Raw genomic sequence first — 27,377 nt, 5'->3', positions numbered from 1 at the left:
ATTTTAGCCTAAACTAGGGGTGTCATATTCATTTTCATTGAGGGCTACAGCAGCCTTATGGCTGCCTTCAAAAGACTGCTGAATCCATGGATGGAGATCTGTGGATATATAGAGGACCAACTTGTTTTTTACATATTGGTTAGTGCTCTTTAGTTTGTATCCAATGTGGGTTCTCAGATGTTATTTAACAACAACTCCCATCACTTTTGATTATTCTCCATGCAGACTGGGGATAATGGGAGTTGAAGCCCAACAGTACTTGTGGCTCTGAGGTTGGGAAACTGTTAACGGACATCTTAAAGTTAGACATCATATCCACAAGCCTTGTGTCTGAATTCAAACCCCACTATCCTGACTAAACAGAATAAACGGCATCCTTCCAGATGTTACTGTATCACAACTCCCATCAACTCTAGTCATGACATCGAATGATGAAGAATATAGGAGTTGTAGTCCAGCAACTGGAGGGCCACATAAAATGACACGGTGGGTCAGATTTGGCCCACAGGCCTTGGTTTGACAGGTTGCCAACATTATAGGGTTCAGCACCTGGGATGGATCCTTTAAAGTTCAGACTAAAACTCAATGCTTCCCCTGACGTGGAAGTCAGTTGTTCCACTGTCCCCAATTTGCCATCATGAGGGACTAATGAAGGTGTCACACAAGTCCAAGCTTTTGAGAAGCCATTCTTTTGAACTACAATTCCCCAATGCCCCAACTAGCTTGACTGTTCCATACCTATGTTAGCCACATCCACATAATAAGAGTCAGAGGCAGTACTTCCTATCTCATTCATAGCCTTTATGGTAAAATTGTATGTCCTCCAAATAGAAGTATGCTTTTTACTGAAATAACAAGAATTGGGTCCTGCAGTTGTGTAGTCTGGACATTCGTGGAACTCATCCTCTCTGAAAAATAAAATTTAACAAAATAAATACACAAAACTTAACCATACCAAAACTATTTCCAGAGAAAGAGGTACATTTCTGCGCCGGGCCAGGCTGTGGTGCAGGCTGTTGAGCAACCAGCTGCAGCCAGCTGCAACAAATCACTCTGACCAAGAGGTCATGAGTTCAAGGCCAGCTCGGAGCCCCGCGTTTGTCTTGTCTTTGTTCTATGTTAAGGCAATGAATGTTTGCCTTATATGTGTAATGTGATCCGCCCTGAGTCCCCTTCGGGGTGAGAAGGGCGGAATATAAATACTGTAAATAAATTTCTCTGTAATGACAATCTAACAACACAGAGGCTCACAATATTTTTAAAGCTATCACATTTGTTACAGCCCAGGTTTTAAAGGTGAACTTTAATTGTCAAATTATGGGTTGGTGCTAAGAAGAAAATAAAAAGTGAGTGTTGGAAGTGCAACAATGATTAGCATTGAAGGGTGAAGAATGCTTCAAAGTGAGCAGTAACCACATCATGCACACACTCTATATCCAGAAGAAAACACAGAAGGCACATATAGTGATAATTAACTTGGACAGTTTCAATTATAAACTGAATTGATGACAGCAGGAAAGCTTCCTTCAGAAGAGTGCTTTCATCACTATCAGGCCAGTGTGCGTGAATCATCACCTTGGACAAGTGCTGAGGGGTTACAGAATCCTGTTCTCAGTAACAATAACTGGATGTTCACAAACATATTGGGATTATTCTGGAAAAATGTGGATTCAATGCTGGTTCTTTTATTTATGGAAACAATGAAATCATACATTATTTGTCTGTTAATGTACCTTCAAGTTGCATGTCAACTTATGGCGACCCTATGGATTTCATAAGGTTTTCTTGGACAAGGAATACTCAAGAAAGGATTTTTCCAGATCCTTCCTCTGAAATCTAGCCCACAGCATCTGCCATTCTTTGGTGGCCTACCATCAAAGCACTAACCAGGACTGGTCCCACTTAGCTTCCAGATGAAGTGGGATCTGCTGTGGTTTGGGTATTTAAGCACTTGTTGCTGATTGGTAACCTATTAATTTGAGTCCTGAAGGAAGGATACCCATGACCTCTGAGAGTCTTCAGAGTGCCACAAGACTCTCCACTGTTGTGTTGTTACCCAGAGGAAACATTTCAATTTGCCCATTTATAGTAATATGATTCTGCTTTAATTGCTGTGAAGGTTTGTAGTTTGAGAAAGCACTGGAACCCTCTGGCTGAGAATTCTAAGTACAGTCAACCCTCCACATTTGTTGGTTTAACTTTTGTGGATTTGATTAATATGGTCTTTCTAGGAAACCCAGCACAACTTCCAATTGGAGTTGACTATAGAATTGCACTGGAAGACCAAGAGATTCCTAGAGAGAGGTTCTCTCAGATAAACAAAATCTGCATTCTTTCAATTCTAAGACACAGCATTTCGCCACCTAAACATCCTACAAATGGGATGCATCTTAGAATCATAGGTGTGTATATCTGTATGTGGAAAGGTCACAAAGAAACAAATATAAAGTTGAATTGGTGCTAGACCTTTGATATGTTTTAATCATCTGAAAGATTATTTCTAATTGATATGTATATGTTTTTATAGTTTTATAATATTGTGTTTTACTGTTATTGTTATTGTTGAATCTGGTATTGAATTATTGCCATAGTTCGTAAGCTGCCCTGAGTCCCCCTTTGGGAGTGAGAAGGGCTGAGTATAAGTACAGTAAATAAATAATAAAATAATAAATACTACTGTATTTTTTCCATTCTAAGATGTCATCAATTGTAAAATGCACACTAATTTCAGTACCACCGACAGGAAAAAAAGCTGGTACTGAAATTAGTGTGTATCTCACAACTGATGGCGTTTCAAAATTGAATAAATACAGTAATGCTTGTTTATTTGTGACTTTTCCTCTTTTGCAGGGGTCCTAACTCCAGCAAATATGGAGAGCTGGCTATACTCCTCCCTAAGCTGAAACCTCATTTTTCCTCTGGTGTTGCCAAAGCAGTCACAGTGGAATCAAAGTACTACAGGTTTGTCATGTGAGAAAGCCCTTTGACTTGAGGATGTTCTCTTGTGGAAAAATCTAAAAACAAACCTCTGACAGAGATGCAGAATGATACAAGAGTCAAGCCCTAGCTTGATGAATTTCTGCTTACCCTTCCTTGTTATAGAAGAAAATGTAGTTATTAGGGAGACCTCCGTCAGAACCAGGTTTCCACCAGCAAGTAAAGGTTTCTTTTTCGGGAGAGCGGCATCTTATTAACTCTGGCTTCCCTGGAGGTTGGCCTGAAAAGAAGAAAACCCAATGAGTCAATTATGCCAGTGCCTTGTGAAAAGGCCAGACTTGTTAAATTAGGAGCAGAAAGTCTGGGGTTCGAACTCCTGCTAGGTCTTGATTGACCCACACACTAATTTGGAAGCCAACTGTCTCTGTTCTCCAGAATTGATTTCCAACTGGCTTTAAACAAAGTGATTATAAATCTGGGACTATGAATGGGAAGAAATTATTCTGATGCTGTGTCAATGGGAACCAATCTAAGTTGCCTTTCCTGAATCAGCTAATAAACTGAAGCACAGTTTCAACAATCTCACTCAAAAATACTTATGAAAGAACCTATACAAGGGGAAAGTGATTTCAAAAAATTACGTCCCAGGAAAAATAATAAAGAAAAATATAGGAAAAGTAGCTTGCAAAATGTGTATCTTAGACCAATTCTGCACAAAAAAGCATACTAAACTAAATGTGTATACAATTTTTGTTGTGACATTTAAACAGGCAAAACCAGCGTAAATAGCAGGTGAAATGGGCATAACAGCAGGACAAAAGAGAAACAAAGAGATGCCAAAATATGAGATATGTTTGTTTAATCTCTTTTTTAACTCCTACTAAAGGAGAAGAATGTAGTTAAAACTGAAAATTGGTGGGTAAGCATTTGCTGTCCCTTTTTTCTTCTCTGGCAACTATTCTCCCAAAGCTGTTTTGTTTAAAAGGAACAGCTGCCAGGGTTTGATTAGACAAATCTGTGTGTGATGTACAATTGTCCTCTAGCAAATTAGGTTTACAGTCGCTCAGCTCTACACCTTTCCAAACACTGCCTCCATTTAACTTTTCAAGACAGAAAAACAATTAGTAATTTTCTTACCACTGTGGAGTTTGAAGTAGCTTTCTGGACTCCATTCACTAGCCTCCCCGCTATCTCTTACACAGCGAACCTGAACTGTATATTTCACATCTGGACGCAACTGAGATATTTTATATTGTGTTCGCTTCCCGACAGCATAAATCTAGGAAAGGAGTTCAAAACAGAAGAAATTGTGAGGACTGGAGGCTCTCTTAGGATTTAAGAAAAGACATCCAAACGATACTTCTACACTAATACTCGGAAGCATTTGGCATTATGTTATTTTACTTTTCAGACTGAGAAGCAAGGTATGAAAATCTATAAACAAACCAACAAGCAGATAAAATATCTAAGAATAAGACTACACAAGGCAGTAATGATAGGAATAATGAGATGAAGTCTGGACATGGATGTGCATTACAGGATGTATACATTGCTTCTATCTAAACTGCTCTGCTATGTACAATTTGTCAGTTTTTAAGCCTTGCTTTGGTAGTGTTTCCTTTGAGTAATGGGAATGGTCACAGCTCTGACTATTCTCTCTTATATTTTTAAAGCACCTTTTAAAAAGTCCTCATTTTGCTTTAGCATGCCAATGTACTTGCCTCCCATTTTGCTCCTCCATCGATGTTTGTTTGCAACTCATAATTGCAGCTTTCCCAGCTTGCTGCACCATCAGTTATTGAAGGTGGCGGTGACCATTTTGCCCACAAATACAGTGTCTCGTTCAACTGTCTGAGCTCCAGAGAAAGATCCAAGGGAGGCTCTGGCTTACCTATACAAAAGAAAGTTCAGAACGTAGTCCTTTATTGTCAAGGTATCCTGTTTTTACGATACCGTATGCACGTGAACAGAACTGAATCAATATAGAAGAGATTGGCACAAAGAGCTCCTAAACAATAGCCAGTAAAGGAAGAGTGAAGAAAGAGGAATACAACAATATCTGTAAGCCACACTTTTGATGTTCTGCTCTTACCTAGGGTTCGCATGTCCACAGAGTGAGGATCAGAGAAATTACTCCCCAAATCATTGGTAGCTTTTACTGTGATATTGTATGTGGTCCAAAGCCTGGTGTAGCTTTTATCAAAATAACACGAATTGGGGCCTGCTGATATGTAGTCTGGACATTCATGGAGCTGTTCATCTCTGAAATAAAAGAGCATGATGCAATTCTTAAACAAAAATTGGCCTGAGCATACCAGAAAATAGATAGACTTAAAGGCATGGCTATTACAACAGCAGGACATAGGCATAAATCCTCCAGAAGTCAGTGGGGATTCATTCTATAAAAGCATTGAAAGTCTTATTCCAGATAATCAAATGTCTATTTAGAACACATTGCTCAGATGAAGCCCATTTGGCAGTAGTCAACCAGATGTTTCCAGAAAGCCCTCATATATGGCACAAAGGCAGTTGATTTCTCCAGCGCTTAAAGCCCAGGAGCTCATGCTTAATGGCTTCGTTTTGGGATCCCTTCCTTGCCTTGGACTATTTTACAAAGAAAAGAGAGATAAAATGTTTTGTATATGAAATGCTGCTGCTGAACCTTGTGGTTCTATCCACCTGTTATGATTAATATAATTTCTAAAAGATGAACCCTAATATGAATGGTCAGCTTGGGAAAACAATAGTTTTAAAGGGTGATGAGGTAAATTCATGGAGGATAAGAATATCCATAAATATTTTTCCAGAGGTTCCTGTCAACCCAGAAGTGGATGAAAGATAGCTTTTCTAATCAAAATAAATTTTGGAAAACTAGACTCTAGGCCACTGGACACATGACACATTTTAGCTTTAACACCTCAAATGTTCTAAACTACAACCTACATTGAATACATAACGTGCAACAAAGCCTAACTTTGGTCAAGATAAACATAGGGCAGAGTTAACTCTTCCTCTTCAGTCACTTTTCCACCTTAAGCCCTTCTAGAAAAAAAAACTCAGAAAAACTCACTGCCGCCAACATAATGGAGAGATGATAACGTTATTTAAAGAATAAGCTAGATGTTGAGAAGATTTCAATCTAACCTATTTTTCACTTGATTTTAACTTTTATTGATTTATATTGTATCATTGTGTTTTAATCAGTTTTATTCTGTTTTTGTTATACTGTTTTGTTATGTTTTAATAAAGTTTGTGTTTTGTTCTTTGGGCTTGGCCCCATGTTAGCCACCCTGAGTCCCCTCGGGGAGATGGAGGCAGGATAGAAAAGTAAAGCATTATTATTATTATTATTATTATTATTATTATTATTATTATTATTATTATTATTATACAATATACAGAAATATTAGTTTAGAAAATCTAATTGGCTGCAAATTATGACTTAGATGTCAAATCTGAGTTTTTTTCTACACAAGGATGTTGGTCCGGTATGAGGGGAAATGAGGACACTAACTCCCAAATAACAATTCTGACTCTCTGATGACATTTTCCTCCTGTTCTCAAATTTCTAGCACTGCAGAAAGTGAGATACTGAAAATTGTTTACACCTAAAAGCCTTATATTTGTTTTGTTTTGATTCCCTTGCTAACGCTGCCTGCTCTCTTTCTGTGAATAATGCTAAATGGTATTTCCAAATGCTCAACTAAAATTTAGGAACTGAAAGAACATTGGCAATTACACTTCCACCTCTACACAATGCGTAATACAGCCAAGGCCAAAAATATACAGGTCTATCTTCTGCTGAAAGTAATAAGGAAACAAAACAATTCAAGTGGAACACAAGGTTTCTTGGTGGTTTTGGGGAAACAGAGGGAAATCCTGGAGTTTCAATCTAAATCTTCTTTGGAAGAAGAACTGTTTACATACAATTTCATTTTGTAATGATAAATGTGTCCTTTTCCTCTCCAGAAGAAAAGCAAGCACAGATCTTTCTCCCCACCTTTCTGGTTTCTTACCTTTCTGTGAGATACAGTAGAGAGTAATTTTTAGGAAGTCCTCCACTTGAATCAGATTCCCATCGACAGGTAAATGATTCATTTCCTGACAATTGGCAACCTATTATTGTAGGCTTCCCAGGAGGTGATTGACCTAAAGAATTGCAATAACAAATGTAATGATTGCCACAAGAGGCTTTAGGAGAGCAGGTAAGGCCTGGGTTGTGTCTTTGAACTTGCTTTAATGACAATGATGGGCACCAAAATGCTTGATTTGTCTGCCACTTTGTATGCCAAAGTGGCTAATATTGTACAAAAATGAATAGAATAATTTCTAAATTCATCCAGGAAACAAGAAAGCCTAACAGAAATATTACAATAAAGTTACTTTTTTCAATTGATAAGAAAAATTAATTCCCAAATCACAAGTTTTAAATCAATAAACAAAGGGACAAAATCAATATGTATAACTCAAATTAAGCAGGCAAGATAACAAATTACAGTGGAACACTTATTAAATAGGTTTGTTGGATGCAGGTTCAGTTGTATGTGCAGGAGGATCTAGTGAAGCCTAGAGAAGTGTTCTCCCCACACCTTCAGTGCAATTCTAGGGTCAACTTTTGGCAGAACATCCAATGGAAGTTGACCATTGAGTTACACTGGAAGCCCAGAGAGCAAACTTCTCTAGGCATCGCTAGGTCTTCCTACATGATTCTATGGAATACTTCAACCAGAAGCTCAGGTTATTGATTATTTCAGGTAAGAATAGGGTTCCAGATTACATGTGAAAATTGCATTGCATAAAGGAACCTGGAAAAGATCCCTTGAGTAATTGCAGACCTATGGTATTGGTATATACTGTTTAAGGCAGTGGTTCACAACCCTTTTTTGACCAGGGACCACTTGACCAGGGACCACTCTCCAACATTAGTACCAAAAGGGTTAAGAATCAGTTTTTGGTCAACTTTAGATTCGGTTTGGTTGCTTGGGGTACTGATTCACAAAACTGCATTGGATATACCACATCAGCTCTGGTTTCTGATACATCCAGTAGTCGCCATCTTCTCACTCACAGAAAACTATATTTAAATCTCTCCCTTCCCGACAGCCCCGTTGCCTTGGCACTATAAGAGGATTTTGCAAGACCAGTCACTCTTGTTGCAACGGTGTAGTAATGATGAGGCTGTGGACCATATTTTACTTTTTGGGGACCACTGGTAGTCCATGGACCATAGGCTGGGAACCACTGGTTTAAAGGATAAGACTCACAATATAGCCAGGAAAAAGCAATGGGTGACCAGATACTGGAACTGTTTTGTTTTTTAAAAAGATTTCTACTCCCCAAAGTCGCATTCAGCATGGCCACTAGAAATGGCCTCCTGGCTGGAGATATTGTGTCCTGTAGTTCAAAGGCAACTTTATAGATCACCAAATATGCCTATCAGCAAAGAACAAAATAATTGATAATATGCCCCTTCTACAGAATCTAGTTTTGTACTACAGGTTGACTTTTTTTTTTTCAGTGTCAGGAGCAACCGGAGTTGCTTCTGGAGTGAGAGAACTGGCCGTCTGCAAGGACGTTGCCCAGGGGATGCCCGGATGTTTTGATGTTTTACCATCCTTGTGGGAGGCTTCTCTCATGTCCCCGCATGGAGCTGGAGCTGAGAGAGGAAGCTCATCCGCGCTCTCCCTGGGTGGGATTCGAACTTGGCAGCCTTCAGGTCATCAACCCAACCTTCAAGTCACAAGGCCACCAGAGGCTCCACTACAGGTTGACTAAGAGGCAGACATAAAACACCAAGGAATATCATAGGATTTTACGATCCAGTCTGAAGTACATTTGTGAAGTAACGTGAATGTTACACTTTCACCAGATAGTTGTGAGTCTTTTCCGAAGGGCTTGGGATGGACATTCAAGCCTCTGGGTATCTCACTGTCTTAAAATGTCCTGGTGCTTGACTATTTTAGACAAAGGTTTCAGTGATACAACTAAACAGTTACCCCCCATATCAGTTTAATTGCTCTGATTTTGTGTGGTGGGGGAGCAGCTGCAGCCTTCCCTAAACAAATGCTCTCTAGATTTTGGCATTCATGCTTCAACACCAAATCAAGCTCCAGACTCACATGGCACATTTGTAATGCCTAAACAAGATCCAATGGATTGTAAAGAGAATCTGGGGTGCACTGTTTGAATCACCATACCATGGGCTTTGGGCTCTGTTTCTATGGTATAGGAAATGGAGTTCCACAGAGTTCCATGAAGGCCATCACATGATATGGTAGCACTTCTGGTAGGAATTCGTGAGGCTCCATTACAGCAGCACATGGAAACATAGCCTGAAGCCTATCTCCAGAATGCGTAGGAAAGACAGGTAAGGACATGGAATGGCTGGCCACCCCTCAAGACAGGGACAGATCGGAGGGAACAGGTTAAGATGGTTCCCTCCGCTTTCCCCTCACTCCATCAGATGAAGTCCTCTGTGGTGATGCCATCATGTTTGTTCTGATGTCATCTGTGAGTGACATACTGAGAACAAAAATGCCACCAGAGTATGCTTGCAGTATTTAATGTACAAATCAACTTGACTGACTGTAACAATTCTCTGCTTATTCAGGGAGGATATCTACATTGTAGAATTAATGTAGATTGATACCACTTAAACTTTCATGGCTCAATATTATTAAATCCTGGGAGCTGTAGTTTAGTGAGGCACCAGTAGTCTTTGACAAAAAACTACAACCCCCATAATTCCATAGCATTGGAAGGCAAAGTTGTGCCAAATTGCATTAATCCTATAGTGTAAATGTATCCTAAATCACACACACACACAAAGATTGGATAAAAGGAAACAATATTGCAATATTAAATATAAGGAGTTAACCTCAGCCATCATCATAAAGATTAGTAGTAACAATTTCTATTTAAGCACTGCAGTGAGTGTTCGATAAATATTTTTGATGAGTAAGCTCCTATGCCCTGTTCTAGCTCATCATAGCATGAGATGTTGCCAGATAATTCTACAGACTCTTCAATAGCAACACACACACACACACACACACACACACACACACATATATCCAGAATTTAAATTTCCAAAAAAATTGAATACTTACCATTCACAAGCCACATGCTCAAAGAAAGGAGCATGGTAAGTGTCTTTGAAGGTGATGTATGAATTCTCATGGTGGCCTTCCCTTTCCTTCTCCTCCTCCTCCTCCTCTTCCAGGAAGGAATGAAAACTCACTGGGAAACAAAATAGCAGACATTGTTTACTAAGGATTCTTAGTGATACATATTCTCAGTCTCATGTTTACAAAACTGCTGGTTAATTAGTCCTTTTCTCACATATCCTAGATGGCAACAAAGCAGCTGACAAAGCAGCTGACTACAGCGTATGGTAGGGATGGGATTAATATTGATTATTTTCCATACCCTGGAGGGAATAAAACGGTTTCCTGACAACCAGGAAAGTCTTGTGAGAATAAACAGAACAGCCCCAAGATTTTTCACTACTAAGTAAGTTATTAAAAACAAATTCATACAATGACACTTAAAGTAGTATCAAATTGCATTAATTCTACCGTGTAGATGCACCCAATGTTAAAATGTTTAATATTAGTATATGTTATACAAAAGCTGACATCAATGTTGAAATATGAGGGTTGAATGAAAAGTAATGCCTCCACCTTCGTTACTTGGGTTTGGATGGGAATATTTTAATAAATCAAACACAGAAATAATCCTTAGAATGTGCTCTTTAACTACCACTATTCACTTTTCCACATAATCACCAGACAATTGGATACATTTCTGCCAACGATGAACAAGTTTTCTGAAGCTATCATGGAAGAAGTCGACACTCTGTCTCTGCAACCAGCGTCACACAGTACCCATTGTGCACAGATCTTTCAATAGCCAAGCAAAGCAATGATGTGACCCACATGTTCTTGTGAAATGCCGATTATGCTTGAAATTTCTCTCTGAGTGATACGGCAATCGCCCTGAATTAATCTATCAAACGTTTTGCTTGTGAAACACAGTGGTTGCTGTCACAGGATGTCCAACTCTTTGTTTATCACGCAATTCAGATGTTCCCACATCAACATCTTTAAACTTATTTGCCCAACAATGCACAGTACTCACATCAATACAATCACCATAAACAGCTTGCATTCTCTGATGAATCTCCTTTGGGGTGACACCTTCTGCTGTCAAGGATTCAGTGACTTCCCGTTGCTTAAGTCGCATTAACCGACTGTCTGTGCATTGTTCCATACTTTGCACTTTAACAACAAAACCGTTCAATGCTAAGGCTTCCTGCCAAATTGAACTGTAGAGGAAAGTCTACTGAACAAGCCAGTACCTGCCGCATACCAGTACTGCCATCTGTTGAGGAGTTGCGAAGGTGGAGGCATTACTTTTCATTCAACCCTTGTACAACACCGCCTGGGCTCTGCAAGTGTAGAATTTTCTCAAATGAAGCACAGAGTGTTCAAGGATCAGGACATTCATAGAGATTAAAGGGCCAGGCTGTAGCACAACTGGTTAATCGCCAGCAGCAATAGATCACTGCCAACCCGAGTTGGATTGAGCACCCAACTGTTAAGCCTAGCTTACTGTTCATCTAAGAAGTTAAAAATAGCTGAGTAGAGAAATTAGACACCGCTTAAAAAGCAGGGAGGTATTTTACGACATCATAAAATGCCAATTATCAAAGAACATGGAGAAAATACTACGATCAAAAGGGCTCAGTGTCCTAGTAGATAAAGCTATAACATCTCCACTGTGACCAGAATTGAGCATAATCTCCAGGTGCCAAAGTTGGAAGATACTGAAATACCTCTGTCTGTCTTGTATGTTTAAGAAAATCATTGAATGTTTGCCGTGTATGTGTGCATTGTGATCCTTCCTGAGTTACAAGATGCTTGTTTATAAAGCTATTGCCCTCCTGTTATAGACAATTATGCTGACAATTATCTCGTCTGTGCTCATTCAGAAGACGACCTGAAAGCCACTCTAAAGACCTTTGCAGAAGCATAGGAAAAGCTTGGCCTCTCACTAAACATTGAGAAAACCAAAGTGCTCTATCAGCAGGCATCAACCAATCCTTCTGCAATACCAGAAATACAGCTTAATGGTGTAACATTAGAATTTTTTTCCCAATTTCACTACCTTGGCAGCTACTTCTCCATAAAAGTCAACATCAATATTAAATAAAACACCATCTGAGCTCTGCGAGTGCAGCATTTTTCAGAATGAAGCAGAAAGTGTTTAAGGATCAGGATATTTATAGGAATACCAAGATGCTTGTTTATAAAGCTATTGTCCTCCCAACCTCTTATATGCCTGTGAAATGAGGACCATCTACAGGCGATTCCATTAGCACTGCCTCCGAAAAATCCTGAAAATCTCTTGGTAAGACAGGCAGACAAATGTCAGTGTTCTGGAAGAAGGAAAGGCCACTAGCATTGAAGCGATGATCTACGCCGCGAGCTGGACAGGGGGAGTGTGTCCCTGCTGGTTCTGCTGGACCTCTCAGCGGCCTTCGATACCGTCGATCACGGTATCCTTCTGGGGTGCCTTGCCGGGATGGGGCTCGGAGGTACTGTTTTGCAGTAGCTCCGGTCCTTCCTGGAGGGTCGGTCCCAGATGGTGTCCTTGGGGGACACCTGCTCGGCCCCACAACCATTGACTTGTGGGGTCCCGCAGGGTTCAGTACTGTCCCCCATGTTGTTTAACATTTACATGAAGCCACTGGGAGAGATCATCCGGAGTTTCGGGGTGAGGTGTCATCTGTACGCAGATGATGTCCAGCTCTGTCACTCCTTCCCACCTGTCACTAAGGAGGCTGTCCAGGTCCTGAACCAGTGTCTGGCTGCTATGTCGGACTGGATGAGGGCCAACAAATTGAAACTGAATCCAGACAAGACAGAGGTCCTCCTTGTCAGTCGCAAGGCTGAACAGGGAAAAGGGTTACAGCCTGTGCTGGACGGGGTCGCACTCCCCCTGAAGACACAGGTTCGCAGTCTAGGTGTGATCCTGGACTTATCATTGAACCTGGAGCCCCAGGTCTCAGTGGTGCCCAGGGGAGCCTTCGCACAACTAAGACTTGTGCGCCAGCTGCGCCTGTTCCTTGGGAGGTCTGACTTGGCCACGGTGGTCCACGCTCTGGTTACATCCCGTTTGGACTACTGCAACGCTCTCTACGTGGGGCTGCCTCTGAAGATGGCCCGGAAGCTCCAACTAGTACAACGGGCGGCAGCCAGAGTAATAACTGGGGCGGCTTACAGGGAGCCTTGTTAAGCCAGCTCCACTGGCTGCCGATATGCTACCGAGCCCAATTAAAAGTGCTGGTTTTGACCTATAAAGCCTTAAATGGTTCTGGCCCAATCTACTTGTCCGAACGCATCTCCTTCTATGAGCCAGGAAGATCCCTGATGTCATCTGGCGAGGCCCTGCTCTCGGTCCCGCCTGCCTCACAAGCGCAGCTGGTGGGAACGAGGGACAGGGCCTTCTCGGTGGTGGCTCCCCGGCTGTGGAACACCCTCCTCAGAGATATACGGCAAGCCCCAACCCTTTTGAGTTTTAGAAACATGGCTATGTGCCCAGGCTTTTAACGAATAAATGACAAAGACGACCCAGACTGCTATATGGATAAAGTAGGAGGATATTGGACAAACGGATTTTAAGCATATGTTTTATGTTTTATATTTTATATTGTATTTAATTGGTTGTAATACATTTTTATATGTTGTTGTTTTTAATGATGTGTTATGGTTGAGCCTTCTGGCTCCGATACTAGGAGACGAGGTCGTAAGACTCCTCGAGAGTCAGACTCTTTTGAGGAGCGCGAAAGGAAACGGCTCCGGGACTTATTTGCAGAACCAACAGACGAAGACTCCTTTGAGGGTTTTACCGAGGGAATGGAGGAAGAGATGGTTAGCTCAGAGGAGGATGATATGGAATGGACTCGTGGGAGGGAGGATTTGGGTGTCACCGGCAATGATAGCATTGGAGGCGACTGGCGGGTTGCAGGATCGGACCCATGGACAGGCTGGAGGGATGGAGCGGGATCCACAGCTGGGGATGCTGTGGGGCGTAGTCAAAGGTGTTTTAGGTCTGATGAGGATGATGGTGAGGAGGCACCTGGAATTAGGATAGCAGCTGACAGCGATGAGGAGTTATGAACTGGCATAAAATGGGGTTTAGGATCAATGGCTAATTGCGTTGGGCAAGGTAATCTGGACGAACGCTTGGGCTCTTGTTGGGGAACTTCCTGAAGACGGGTGTGATTCGTTGCTGGATACGTAAGTTACCAAGGACACTGGGCATAGACGGCGGGAGGAACTGTGTGGGGTTTTTCTGTGCAACTTGTGTTTAATCTTGATAGCTTGGACCTCCGTCGTCCTTTTGATGGACATTATTTGCCTACTCTGGATTGACGCTGGACTGACTGACTGACTACGACTCTGGACTATCCCTTCTGTGGCTATCGGTGGAACTTGTGGAACCTTAGACGTCTGCGCTTGGCTTTCGACCTCGGACCGGATTGGGACCCTGCTGACCGCCGTTACCCTGATTGATGTGCCTGGACCTGGATTTCGCTCGTTGCATGGAGGAGTAAACAGCTTGAGTTACTCATCTGTAGCTCTTGAGTAGCAGAGGGGAATCTGCTGCTAGGTTTTGTGTTCGTTTTGACCTTTTGTTTACCAGTTTTTGTTTGTTTAATTGCTGAAGTAAGCACTTTTGATTTAACCCGGATTGAACTTCTGTTTAATCCGGTTTATTCTTTTGAACTGTTTAAACTCAAACGAAGTTATTTTTGTTACTTTTCACACTGAAGTCAAGTGTTTGCCTAGTCTTTTGTTTCCTACGGGCAATTTTTAGTTCTGTAACCTCAATAAACTGTGTTGTATCCTATTTGGTGGCGTTCTATCTCTGACAGATTGCCCAACGCCAGAAAAGAAAGTTTTTCTAGTGAGGTTTCCACGTCAAGAAGACGATGGAGGAACTCAAGGCCCGTTTTGACCAGCTGCAGGCTGCATTTTACTCTGCACAAGCAGCACAGCCAGCTAAAGGACATGTAATGACTCCCGAACGTTTTGATGGGTCTCGAAACAAATTGCCCACTTTTTTGGCACAAATTGAACTTTATTTTTCTCAAATTAGCGCACAAGCTTTTCCCACGGACACTAGCAAGGTGGCATTTATTTTGAGTCTATTGACCGGTCCTGCGGGACAATGGGCAACTAATTTGATTCTGGGAAACGACCCAGTCAAGGACAATTTAGATGATTTCAAGAAATTACTATCAGACACTTTTGGGGATCCCCTCCGTATGGAAAATGCTAGCTGGGCTCTTTATCGGTTAAAACAGGGAAAAGGGTCTGTTTTGGACTATTTAAATAAGTTTAACTCTTTTTGTCATCAGTTAGACTGGGGAGAGAACGCGTTTATGCTTCTGTTTATTGCTGGTTTAAATGATTATCTCCAAGATGAACTGGCGCGTTTAGAGCCAGCAGAAAACTGGGACGCTTTGGTGGCTAAGGTTTTGCGTTTGGACGTCCGATTTGAATCTCGTAAACAATCTAGGGCTATGTATGCGCCAACTGTATCTGCACCTAGGGCACCTGTGGCAAAGGGGGAGGAGCCCATGGAACTTGGGGTGTTCAGAAAGTTGTCAATGGCAGAAAAGGACCGTAGAAGGCAATTGGGATTATGTTTATATTGCGGGACTGCTGGGCATTTTGCTAGGAATTGTAATGTTAAGCCTTCTCAGCTTTCGGGAAAAGGTCAGCCCTAGTGCGACATGAGCCCAACGCATTAGGGCTTATAAAGCAGTCACTTGAGGGGAAGAAACATGTTTTTATACCCATTTCTTTATCTGTTGGGGGAAAAGAACTTGCTTCTACTCTGGCACTGCTGGACTCGGGGGCTACGGTCTCGTATGTGGATGTTGGGTTTGCAAGGAAACATAGGATTCCTACAGTACGAAAAGCATGTGATATATGGGTGGAAGGAGCGGACGGGAAACTACTGGAGTCTGGGGTGGTTAATCGCGAAACCTCTAAAGTAACGTGGGAGGTGCAAGGAGTAACTGGAGAATTTGTATGGGACATTACACGGTTACCAAGATACAATGTAATCCTGGGAATGGATTGGTTAACCTTAGTAAATCCTCAAGTGGATTGGGTGAAGCGTACTATAGCTTTTAGAAGGCAAGGATGTTACGCCTTAAATTCCTCTCAATTTGACATGGAGGGTGTACCGGCTGAATATAGGGAATTTCAAGATGTGTTTTGTAAGAAGGAAGCGGATAAGTTGCCGCCTCATAGACCATACGATTGTGCGATTAGATTAGTAGAAGGCGCTAAGTTACCAGCAGGAAGGTTGTACGCTTTAACGGTGCCAGAAAGACAAGCCTTGAGAGAATTCCTTGACGAGAACCTAGCCAAAGGGTTTATTCGCCCATCTAGCTCTCCAACTGCTGCACCTGTGTTCTTTGTGGCTAAAAAGACAGGGGAGCTTAGACTAGTATGCGATTATCGGGTTCTTAACAAGCACACCATTCGTGATAGATACCCGCTACCTTTGATTTCGGAATTACTATCGAGAGTGCAAGGGGCTAAGATCTTTACTAAACTTGATCTACGGGGGGTGTATAACTTGATTAGAATACGGGAAGGTGACGAATGGAAGACGGCATTTAACACGTGTTTCGGATGTCACGAGTTCCGTGTGATGCCTTTCGGATTATGCAATGCACCTGCTGTCTTCCAAAGATTCATAAATGATGTATTTAGGGATTTAATTGATCAATTTGTAGTGGTTTATTTGGACGATATATTAATTTTTTCTAAGGATAAAGAGGAACATCAGCAGCATGTGAGACAGGTATTACATCGTCTACGGGGTAATGGGCTTTTTGCTAAGGCTTCCAAGTGTGTTTTTCACGTGTCTGAAGTTGAGTTCCTGGGACATGTAGTTTCGGGAAAGGAACTAAAAATGGACCCACACAAAGTTGACGCGGTCAACTCGTGGCAAGAACTCAAGTCTAAAAAGGATGTACAGCGATTCTTGGGGTTTGCTAATTACTATCGAGAGTTCATTCCAAACTTTGCCAAACTTACTGTACCTTTAACACAACTCTTACGTAAGAAGCAACCGTTTGTGTGGGGACGGGAGGCTCACAATGCGTTTCTACAGTTGAAATCTAGTTTCCAAGCTGATAATATACTAATACATCCAGACATTGATAAACCGTTCATAGTAGAAGCAGACGCTTCTAGTTATGCGTTGGGGGCTGTATTATCTCAAAGGGATTCATCAGGGACCTTGCGTCCCTGTGGATTCTACTCCAGACAACTAACACCTTTCGAACAAAATTACACCATCTGGGAAAAGGAATTGTTGGCTATCAAGGTGGCTTTTGAGGTGTGGCGGCACTGGTTAGAGGGCGCACGTCATCAAATTGTGGTCAGATCTGACCACAAGAATTTAGAACATTTACAAACTGCCAAGAAATTGAATCAACGCCAGATTCGATGGGCCTTGTTTTTCTCTAGGTTCAACTTTAAGGTTCAGTTTGTGGAAGGGAAGGTAAACCTACGGGCGGATGCATTATCTCGTAAACCTGAGTTTAAAACTTGCTAGCAAACAGTGCGTCAGACAATATTGCCTACTGCCTCTTTATGCGTGGTAGAAAACGAGGCTGGTTTACACGCTCAAATTCTAGAGGCTCAGAAGAACGATAACTGGACTCAAGAGCAACTCATATTACTTTCGGTAGGGACTCGTACTGTGCTGCCTCATTTACAGGACCAGGAGGGGGTATTGGTACGTAATGGACAAGTTTATGTACCGGCGGGTGCACTCAGGTTAGAAGTCATTAGGGCACATCATGATGAACCGATGGCTGGGCATTTTGGCAGGTTTAAGACTGTACAACTCATTACCAGAAACTATTGGTGGCCTAAAATGCGACAGGACATTCTTCGTTTTTGTGATAGCTGTGCAGTATGTCAGCAGAGTAAGACGCCTGTCGGGCGCCCTAGGGGATTATTATCTTCCTTGCCAGTTCCTGAGAGACCATGGCAGATTATCTCCATGGATTTCATTTCTGACTTGCCTAGGTCGGGGGGTTATACATGTATTTGGGTGGTGGTGGATTTATTTTCTAAAATGGCTCATTTTATACCTTGTTCAACAATTCCAGCGGCTCCTACATTGGCTTTATTGTTTACCAAGCATATTTTCCGTTTGCATGGGGCTCCTGAGGTTATTATCTCTGACAGAGCTCCTCAATTTGTGTCTCGTTTTTGGAGGCATTTCCATGAGTGTTTGGGAACCAAGTTGAATGTCTCCTCTGCTTTTCATCCACAAACGGATGGACAATCTGAGAGGGTTAATGGGTTGTTGGAGCAGTATTTACGTTGTTTTTGTCTAGAACAACCAAGTGCTTGGGTAAAATGGTTGTCGGTGGCTGAGTTCGCCTATAATAACGCCGTACATACGTCTAGTCAACACACGCCATTTGAGTTAACTTATGGCTTCCATCCGCGGGGAGGGGTGGCGCCGTCGACCAATGTGGTTTCCTCTGATCCGGTGTACCGTTCCTCTGAAATGGCTGCCTTACATGATGTTGCTCGTCGGTTGCTATTAGAAGCTAAGGCAGCGCAGAAGACTCAAGCCGACCGCCATAGACAAGCCGGGGAGGAGTTGGAGGAAGGGGATCTGGTTTGGTTATCCTCTAAATATATTAAACATGCTGGGGGAAAGTTTGCGCCACGGTATTTGGGACCTTTCCCTATTGTTAAAAAGATTTCTTCTGTGGCATTTAGATTGCGCTTGCCATCGTCTTTTAAGATCCACCCTGTCTTTCATCGTTCTTTATTGAAGTTGGATACTTCTGGGCGCCGTAACACTGTAGCCGAGGAGATCACTGCTGTGTCTCCACCTTTGGAGGAGGAGGCCTTTGTGAGAGAGGATAGTATTATGGTTGAGCCTTCTGGCTCCGATACTAGGAGACGAGGTCGTAAGACTCCTCGAGAGTCAGACTCTTTTGAGGAGCGCGAAAGGAAACGGCTCCGGGACTTATTTGCAGAACCAACAGACGAAGACTCCTTTGAGGGTTTTACCGAGGGAATGGAGGAAGAGATGGTTAGCTCAGAGGAGGATGATATGGAATGGACTCGTGGGAGGGAGGATTTGGGTGTCACCGGCAATGATAGCATGGGAGGCGACTGGCGGGTTGCAGGATCGGACCCATGGACGAGCTGGAGGGATGGAGCGGGATCCACAGCTGGGGATGCTGTGGGGCGTAGTCAAAGGTGTTTTAGCTCTGATGAGGATGATGGTGAGGAGGCACCTGGAATTAGGATAGCAGCTGACAGCGATGAGGAGTTATGAACTGGGTTTAGGATCAATGGCTAATTGCGTTGGGCAAGGTAATCTGGACGAACGCTTGGGCTCTTGTTGGGGAACTTCCTGAAGACGGGTGTGATTCGTTGCTGGATACGTAAGTTACCAAGGACACTGGGCATAGACGGCGGGAGGAACTGTGTGGGGTTTTTCTGTGCAACTTGTGTTTAATCTTGATAGCTTGGACCTCCGTCATCTTTTTGACGGACATTATTTGCCTACTCTGGATTGACGCTGGACTGACTGCCTGACTACGACTCTGGACTATCCCTTCTGTGGCTATCGGTGGAACTTGTGGAACCTTAGATGTCTGCGCTTGGCTTTCGTCCTTGGACCGGATTGGGACCCTGCTGACCGCCGTTACCCTGATTGATGTGCCTGGACCTGGATTTTGCTCGTTGCACGGAGGAGTAAACAGCTTGAGTTACTCATCTGTAGCTCTTGAGTAGCAGAGGGGAATCTGCTGCTAGGTTTTGTGTTCGTTTTGACCTTTTGTTTACCAGTTTTTGTTTGTTTAATTGCCAGGCTGAAGTAAGCACTTTTGATTTAACCCGGATTAAACTTCTGTTTAATCTGGTTTATTCTTTTGAACTGTTTAAACTCAAACGAAGTTATTTTTGTTACTTTTCACACTGAAGTCAAGTGTTTGCCTAGTCTTTTGTTTCCTACGGGCAATTTTTAGTTCTGTAACCTCAATAAACTGTGTTGTATCCTATTTGGTGGCGTTCTGTCTCTGACATGATGTGTCGGCATCGAATTGTTGCCAATTGTATGCCGCCCTGAGTCCCTTCGGGTGAGAAGGGCGGGATAGAAATATTGGAAATAAATAAATAAATAAATCCTATACCATCAAAAACACTGGACTGGTCATGTTGTCCGGATGCCTGATCCCCATCTCCCAAAGCAGTTATTATACTCTCAACTCAAGAATGGAAAACAGAATATTAGTGGGCAGGAAAAGAGATTTAAAGATGGGCTTAAAGCCAAGCTTAAAAAGTGTGGCATAGACACTGAGAACTTGGAAGCCCTGGCCCTCAAACGTTCTAACTGGAGATCAGATGTTACCAACAATGTTGTAGAATTTAAACACGTCAAGAGGAAGGCACATCAAGCCAATCCTTGTTGGGACTGCTTTCCATCTGAAAATGTATGTCCTCATTGTGAAAGGCCATACAGATGCAGAATAAATTTCTACAACCACTTATGGATCCCCTTCAAGACTCTACTTCTGGAAGACAATCATACTTGGCTATGAGGGATCAACTATGAGTTATTATGTATTTTGCCAATAAGATGCATTAATATTTTTTTTTAAAAAACTTTCAACTGACACAAACAACAGACCAGCAGGTGTTAGTAAACAAGCAAAATGTGGTGATGGATTTAGATTTCAAGTGCTAGGGGTGCCTAAGTAGCACTCAAATGCTGAGATTGAAATCCTATTGTTAATCTCAATGAGAATACAACTGTGAAATCAATAGTAACTGGCAAATCAATACTTATATAAGTTCTACCCATTCAATAAGCAGATTCTAGTTGGACTAACAGTAGTATTTAAGCCTTAAGGTAAAGGTTTTTCCTGACGGTAAGTCTAGTTGTGTCCGACTCTGGGGATTGGTGCTCATCTCCATTTCTAAGTCGAAGAGCTGGCGTTGTCCGTAGACGCCTCCAGGGTCATGTGGTCGGTATGACTGCATGGAGTGCCATTACCTTCCAGTAGGAGCGGTACCTATTAATCTTCTTACATTTGTATGTTTTTGAACTGCTAGGTTAGCAGAAGCTGGGGCTAACAGCAAGAGCTCACTCTGCTCGCCAGGTTCGAACCGCCAACTTTTCGGTCAGCAAGTTCAGAAGCTCAGCTGTTTAACCCACTGCACCACCAGGGGCTCCATTTAAGCCTTAGAATCACACAATTTTAAAATTGAAGAAGGCACTGGGGGTCACATTAAACAACTAAACTATAGTTAACCAAACAGAGAAGCAAATTTTCAGTGTTTTTTAGTTCCATGCTGGAGAAAGAGAAGCAATGCGGGGATTATTGGCACCTTCAGCTTCACTGGATTTGCTTCCATAACAATAAACCACATCATTACATCCAAACAGAGTACTGTGTTTAATCCACAGGAATTACTTTCTGCTGGTCTGAAATAAAAATTTCAAGCAGGGTTATTACTTCCCTAAATAATGTAGGAGGTGGCAGAAGGAGAACCTACCACTGAGAACAGGTTCTTTGAAATAAGAGTTTACACAAACCTCTAACCCTTTGACTCAATATAAAAGTCATTTTTAAATTGTACACCTGACTCCAGATCTCTAATCTTTGCCTGTTTACCTGGCTGGCTACATCCTACCCAGTTTGAGTTTCATGGTTTAGCAACGTTTGCCTTTGTATGGTCATACATCTCTTGGATTTGTTCAGATCTGTGCAATTTAAATGAGAAAAAAATGAAATGTTGAGTTCAGCGAGTGTTGCTTTAATGCCCCTGCAAACACTGAAGAAACTGAAAAAGGGATTCCACATAGACATTAGGACAAACATCCTGATGATAAGAACTATTTGGCAATGGAATATGCTTCCTAGGAGTGTGGTGGAGTCTCTGTCTTGGGAGAGTTTTTACACAGAGGCTGGATAGCTATCTGTCGAGAGAGATTAGATTGTGTATTCCTGCTTGGCAGATGGGTTTGGATTAGATGGCCCTTGGTGTTAGTAACTGTAGACCCCCAGGAAACAAAGAACCCCTCACAGATAAATCTGAATACACTAACCTAACCTTCCCAGCTTCTAATTATATCCTTTGTTGTCTTTCAAGTCTCAAAGTGCTTATATATTCCCATAGGTATTGCCATCAACCTAAAGGACAATTATCTGGTTCCCAGCCTTGAGGAGCCAGATGGCCCCTTCTTTGCAACTCATTAGATCACATTAATTTACAATTCCCTTTGAAGCTGAAGATGTGATTTATGACATTTGGGGCCTCTTTAGATATTATGATTGGAAGGCAAGACAGGGGTTGCCTAAGACCTTGTGTTTGCATTGGATCATTTACAAAATGTGCCCATGACCGAGCACAGTGCATTATTCAAGACAGCATTTTCTCCATGCTGCTTGGTGAGCCCTAGTTTCTTGCTGGAGATTTCTCTAAAAACTAACATTGTGTCTTGCGTTCACTATATTTTAATCTTTGTTCTTGTATTTTAATATGCAGTATGTGTTTGTAGAAATACCTTTGATATAATGTTTATAATAATTATGTTTTTTTAGCTCGGTTGTATCCCTCCATGAGGAGAGGCAGGTAAGAAATAAAGTAATAATAATAATAATAATAATAATAATAATAATAATAATAATAATAATAATGGGTGCCGTGCCAAAAGTTCTCAGCCGGCATTTGGAAACAATAGACATTGACAAAATTACAATCTGCCAACTGCAAAAGGCCACCCTACTGGGATCTGCGCGCATCATCCGAAAATACATCACACAGTCCTAGACACTTGGGAAGTGTTCGACTTGTGATTTTGTGATATTAAATCCAGCATATCTATCTTGTTTGCTGTGTCATAATAAAATAATAATAATAATAATAATAATAATAATAATAATAATAATAATAATAATAATATTGTTTCATAATCATAACCTTAAGACTGTACACAACAATTTCTCCCACCAGTAAGAACAAACTGGTTGTCCAAGTAAAAAAGAATCAGGATTTCCTTACTAAGGACCCATCCAGACAATATCTTTATTCCAGGAGCTCCCACTTCAAAATGGAGGGTGACCAAATGCCATTTCCTGAAAAAGTGGGAGCAAGATTTTCAGGTGCAGGAATATCCCCATTCTGGCCGGAAAATGTGGATTTTTGAATCTCTGTATGTCCCCACACCTAGAAAATACAGGATTTTTAAATGTTGGTTTGTTCCTGGGTTATACATGTGTGTTCCTAATTGGTTGTATCCAAAACACATGGCAACAGTTGACTAGAGGGCAAAAACTTTATCCTGGCAAGAGAAATTTCATCCTCCACACATTTAATGAAGTTTGTGACACACAAACAAAGGTTTTATCATGTAATCAACTTTCCCCATGTTTTTATGATAAAAGCACTGAGGAACAGACATGTATAACCTAGGAACATCACCCTGTTGTTCCATGCTGCAAGTACGCCACAAAACCAGTCTGTACATATAGCCAAGCAGCCTCTAAAAAGTGGTAATAATGACTAAGTTCTGTTCTTGGATTGAAAGTGTGTGTTCCTATTTGATTATGTAGTATTGCCTTCAAAAGTAGTGGTCCTACTCCATAAACTTCATTCAACATATGGGTGGCAAAGTTTCTCTTGCCAGGACAAAGTTGTCACCCTGTAGTCAACGTTGTCACTCTTTAGTCAATGTGGTACATCTTTTCACAATAGCAACAATCAGGAACAGACATGTATAACTCAGCGACAGCATCCCGTAGTACCCAGGTACAAGTACACGGCCAAACTTGTCTGCACAGGTAGCCACACAGTCTCTATAACCCAGGAATTTATACAATAATTCGCATATTCAAATCTTAAGTTTCTTAAAAAAAAACAAAAAACCAAAATTTCTGGAGCACATACTGCTCTGGCAATTTTGGGGGTTGCAAAATTCCAGCAGCAAGTGTGAACGATGGAGGAAGAAATCCTGGGACCAACAGGTCTGTATGTGGATCTCTTCTCAGGTCCTGGTTTTTTTTGTCCCTGACTAAAACCCGGGATTTGGCACAGTCTGGAACCACCCTAATTTACTGTAGGATCTTACAGGTATGCTTCAGTTAACATTTGCAGTCCTGGCAATATATGGCTTTATTAATAAGTCTGGAGAAAATGCAGACACAGTTCTGCCTTTTCTCCACCACAGACATCAGAAGAGCTGCAAAGCCAAGAACAAACCATGAGAGTCAAGACAAAGATCCACCCAGAGGAAAGGTGTTATTACCATACATCAAAGAAACCACTGACCGCATAGGGAAGCTGATGAAGAAACACAACCTACAAACTATCTACAGACCCACTAAGAAAATCCAGCAAAGGATAAGAGGGATCCTCTCACCTCTGCAGGAGTCTACCATATACCACGCAGTTGTGAACAAGTCTATATAGGGACCACCAACGCAGCGCTGAAACACGAATGAAGGAACATGAAAGGCACAGCAGACTGATTCCACCAGAGAAGTCAGCCATAGCACAGCATTTGATGAACCAACCTGGACACAGAATATTATTGGAGAATACAGAAATGCTGGACCACTCTAACAACCACCATGTCAGACTACACAGAGAAGCCACTGAAATCCACGAGCACGTGGACAATTTCAACAGAAAGGAGAAAACCATGAAAATGAACAAAATCTGGCTACCAATATTGAAAAAACTCTAAACCAGGACAATAAATGAAGAATAACACTGTGACGCCTCAGGCCAGCGTGAGCACTGAGAACCAGACACGGAAGCCAATAAACAATCTAATATCTTTATTAAGGAAATAAAAGAGACAACCAAAAATAAGCAGAGTATATAGTCCAGCAATAGTCCTTTCAGAAAAGGTCAAATATAGTCCAGTAATGTGAAAGTAGATGTCCAGTATTAGAGTTCAAAGTTTTAAATCCAATAACCTAAACACACTCAAACCTTTAGGCTGTTTGAGTGGGGATTAAAGCAAGATCTGTCAAAGAGCTCCAGGGTTCAATTCTGAGGCTAGGATACAAGGCAAGGCAAAGTTAGTCGTGGTAAAGTTGAATCGCTGTCCAGGCTTGACAGGGAGACGAGATGCAATGCCGGTCTACTTGAGAGTAGCGCGCTGCAGAACTAGTGTCGATGTGAATTCCTCAACTGACACGTTGAACACCGCAAAGGTCAGTCGGCACCCAGAACTTTTATGGGACTACACTTTCCACTCCAGCCAAGTGTCTGAACACTCTTTCCCAAGGGAAAGTGGACTAAGTCAGCAACTTGCCAGATGCAATCCTCCCGGGAAACTCTCAAGGGAACCAGCTTAATTAACGCTTGCTCTCTCCGCTAATCTAGTGCTTCTTCTCAGATTCTGCTTCTCCGAGCGAGATGTTTCCCAAAACAATCTGCGGTCAAAAGGAGCGCTCTCTGGAGAACTGGGCTGTGAGTCAAGGCCCTTTTTAATTAACTGTGGGCTAAAACTGTCAACAGGGGACATCTGGAAGAGAGCAGAATCTTGCGGAAATGGCACAAACCCCATCTCTTCTTCGGACTGATCCATAATGGCGACGGGGTCATGACTCGGGGGCCTCTGAGACACTACAAACACTCCGAAAACAGACATGAAACTATCAAGGCCAGCTAACATCTCCAAACAAATGATTCCCCCAACCAGAAATGATCCAGGCCTTGAGCTACAAGGCCATTAAATGCTAATCAAGGTGGCTAATTACAACAGTCACACTTGCCTCCAACAGACAAGAGTTCTTTCTCCCACCTTGGACCTTTCATAGATATATAAACCTCCCTTCCTTAGTTTCTTATATACGTCACAACCTCTGAGCATGCCTGCCATAGATGTGGGTGAAATGTCAGGAGATAATGCTTCTGGAACATGGCCATACAGCCTGGAAGACTCACAGCAACCCACAGACACAGTTCCATCATGGCTGCACCCAGAATCAAGGGGAAAGCACTACCTCCATCCCAACTGCCAATGCCCTGACTTGGAGAAAGATAAAAAGAGGTTGTACCTGTGGGATTTAGTCCCTTCCCACATTGCCACTTTAAAAGCGGAGAAAAAAAATAACATTGTTCCTTGCCTCCACACTTACAATCTAATTAAAGTACAGGAGGAAAAGGAGGTGACACTGTGGGAAGCATTCCATGCAGAAGATATGACTTCCTCTTCTGTACTGTTTACTATAGTACTATGCAGCACACAAAATGGGAAAATGATCACAATCTACCCTGGGCTTTGTGTAAACAATTAGGTAGCAAGGATATGTGTGTGTTTGTGTGTACACATATGCTTCTGTAATTACTTCCCTCGAGCAATGCTTTCCCCTTTTAATGTTTATTTAACGGAAAGGATCCTGAGTGTCCACAAAAGTACTCTCTCCGTCCCTGCAGGGAAGCCTCCCTTCCTGACTCATTCATTTTAATTTGAATGGGTCCAGCCGCAGAGCACAGATGAAGTAATGCAATCAGGAGATAAATGGTCTGAAAATGGTACACTGAATCACGTATATAAGGTGTTCTAGCCATTAATAACTTTCCTGTGCGATTACTACTCTTTTAAATAGCACTTCCCTATATTACGTCTTATTTGAGCACTTAGTGAGCACATATTTGCTTTCAAATTGGTTTTCATGCCTCTTGACATCTTGTCTTTTTTTTTTTTTAATGTACCTACTTTTGAAAAACTGGACATTCTGTCACAAGCCAATCCTGAAAACTGTCTATTAAGCACCTGGCCTTCCCACACTTGATTAATCAAGTCACTTTCCTTCTTTCCCTCAAGTGTTTCCACAAAATTAATTTCTCTTTAAAAAAAGTCTTCCCAATGTTCATTATCAACTGGTTCTCTTATGTCCTTTCCTCACCAGCCATTTTCTGTCTCTTCTTATTACTGGCTTTGTAATTTTTTGTTTTTTTATATACTACATTGTAATTATAAGACATGAGATTCCAACTAAGCATTATGAACTTCCCGAATTTAAATAAACGACCTCAGAAGGTGGTGAACTTTTGTTCTTGGAAAGTTTTATAATGGGATGAGATGGGCACCTCTCAGGGTATTTTATGATTGAATCTTGAATTGGCTGCAATTATTTCTGCTTATTTTCAGAAGGTATTTTTAAATGGCATTTCTATGCCATTGTTTGTCAGTTCTATGGAATTTTTCTGTTTTCAAACAATATATAGCAAAGTAATGGGAAAGTAACAAGAAGTGTGACAAGCAGTGCAATAAGGCTCTTTCTCAGCATTGTAATTAATAACATTAATGGATAAAATGTCAAGCAATGTAATGAGCAACTCTGCTCA

General features: G+C 41.7%; 1 protein-coding gene across 4 annotated transcripts in view; it reads right to left on the bottom strand.

Annotated features, from left to right (window-relative positions):
* Positions 1–27,377, bottom strand: part of prlr (prolactin receptor) — a 196,911-nt gene that overhangs the window by 17,344 nt on the left and 152,190 nt on the right. For all 4 annotated transcript variants that reach the window (XM_062972495.1, XM_003224267.4, XM_062972494.1 and 1 more), the window contains 7 exons: positions 10,047–10,176; positions 6,954–7,086; positions 5,030–5,199; positions 4,659–4,828; positions 4,075–4,216; positions 3,088–3,217; positions 739–908 (listed from right to left, as the gene is read on the bottom strand). In XM_062972495.1, coding sequence (XP_062828565.1) covers positions 739–908; positions 3,088–3,217; positions 4,075–4,216; positions 4,659–4,828; positions 5,030–5,199; positions 6,954–7,086; positions 10,047–10,116 — 985 coding nt within the window. In that variant the 5' untranslated portion in view covers positions 10,117–10,176. The remainder of the gene's footprint in view (positions 1–738; positions 909–3,087; positions 3,218–4,074; positions 4,217–4,658; positions 4,829–5,029; positions 5,200–6,953; positions 7,087–10,046; positions 10,177–27,377) is intronic.

Source organism: Anolis carolinensis, chromosome 2, assembly GCF_035594765.1.
Source record: "Anolis carolinensis isolate JA03-04 chromosome 2, rAnoCar3.1.pri, whole genome shotgun sequence".
Lineage (NCBI taxonomy): Eukaryota > Metazoa > Chordata > Lepidosauria > Squamata > Dactyloidae > Anolis > Anolis carolinensis.
This window is presented reverse-complemented; position numbering and strand designations above follow the sequence as displayed.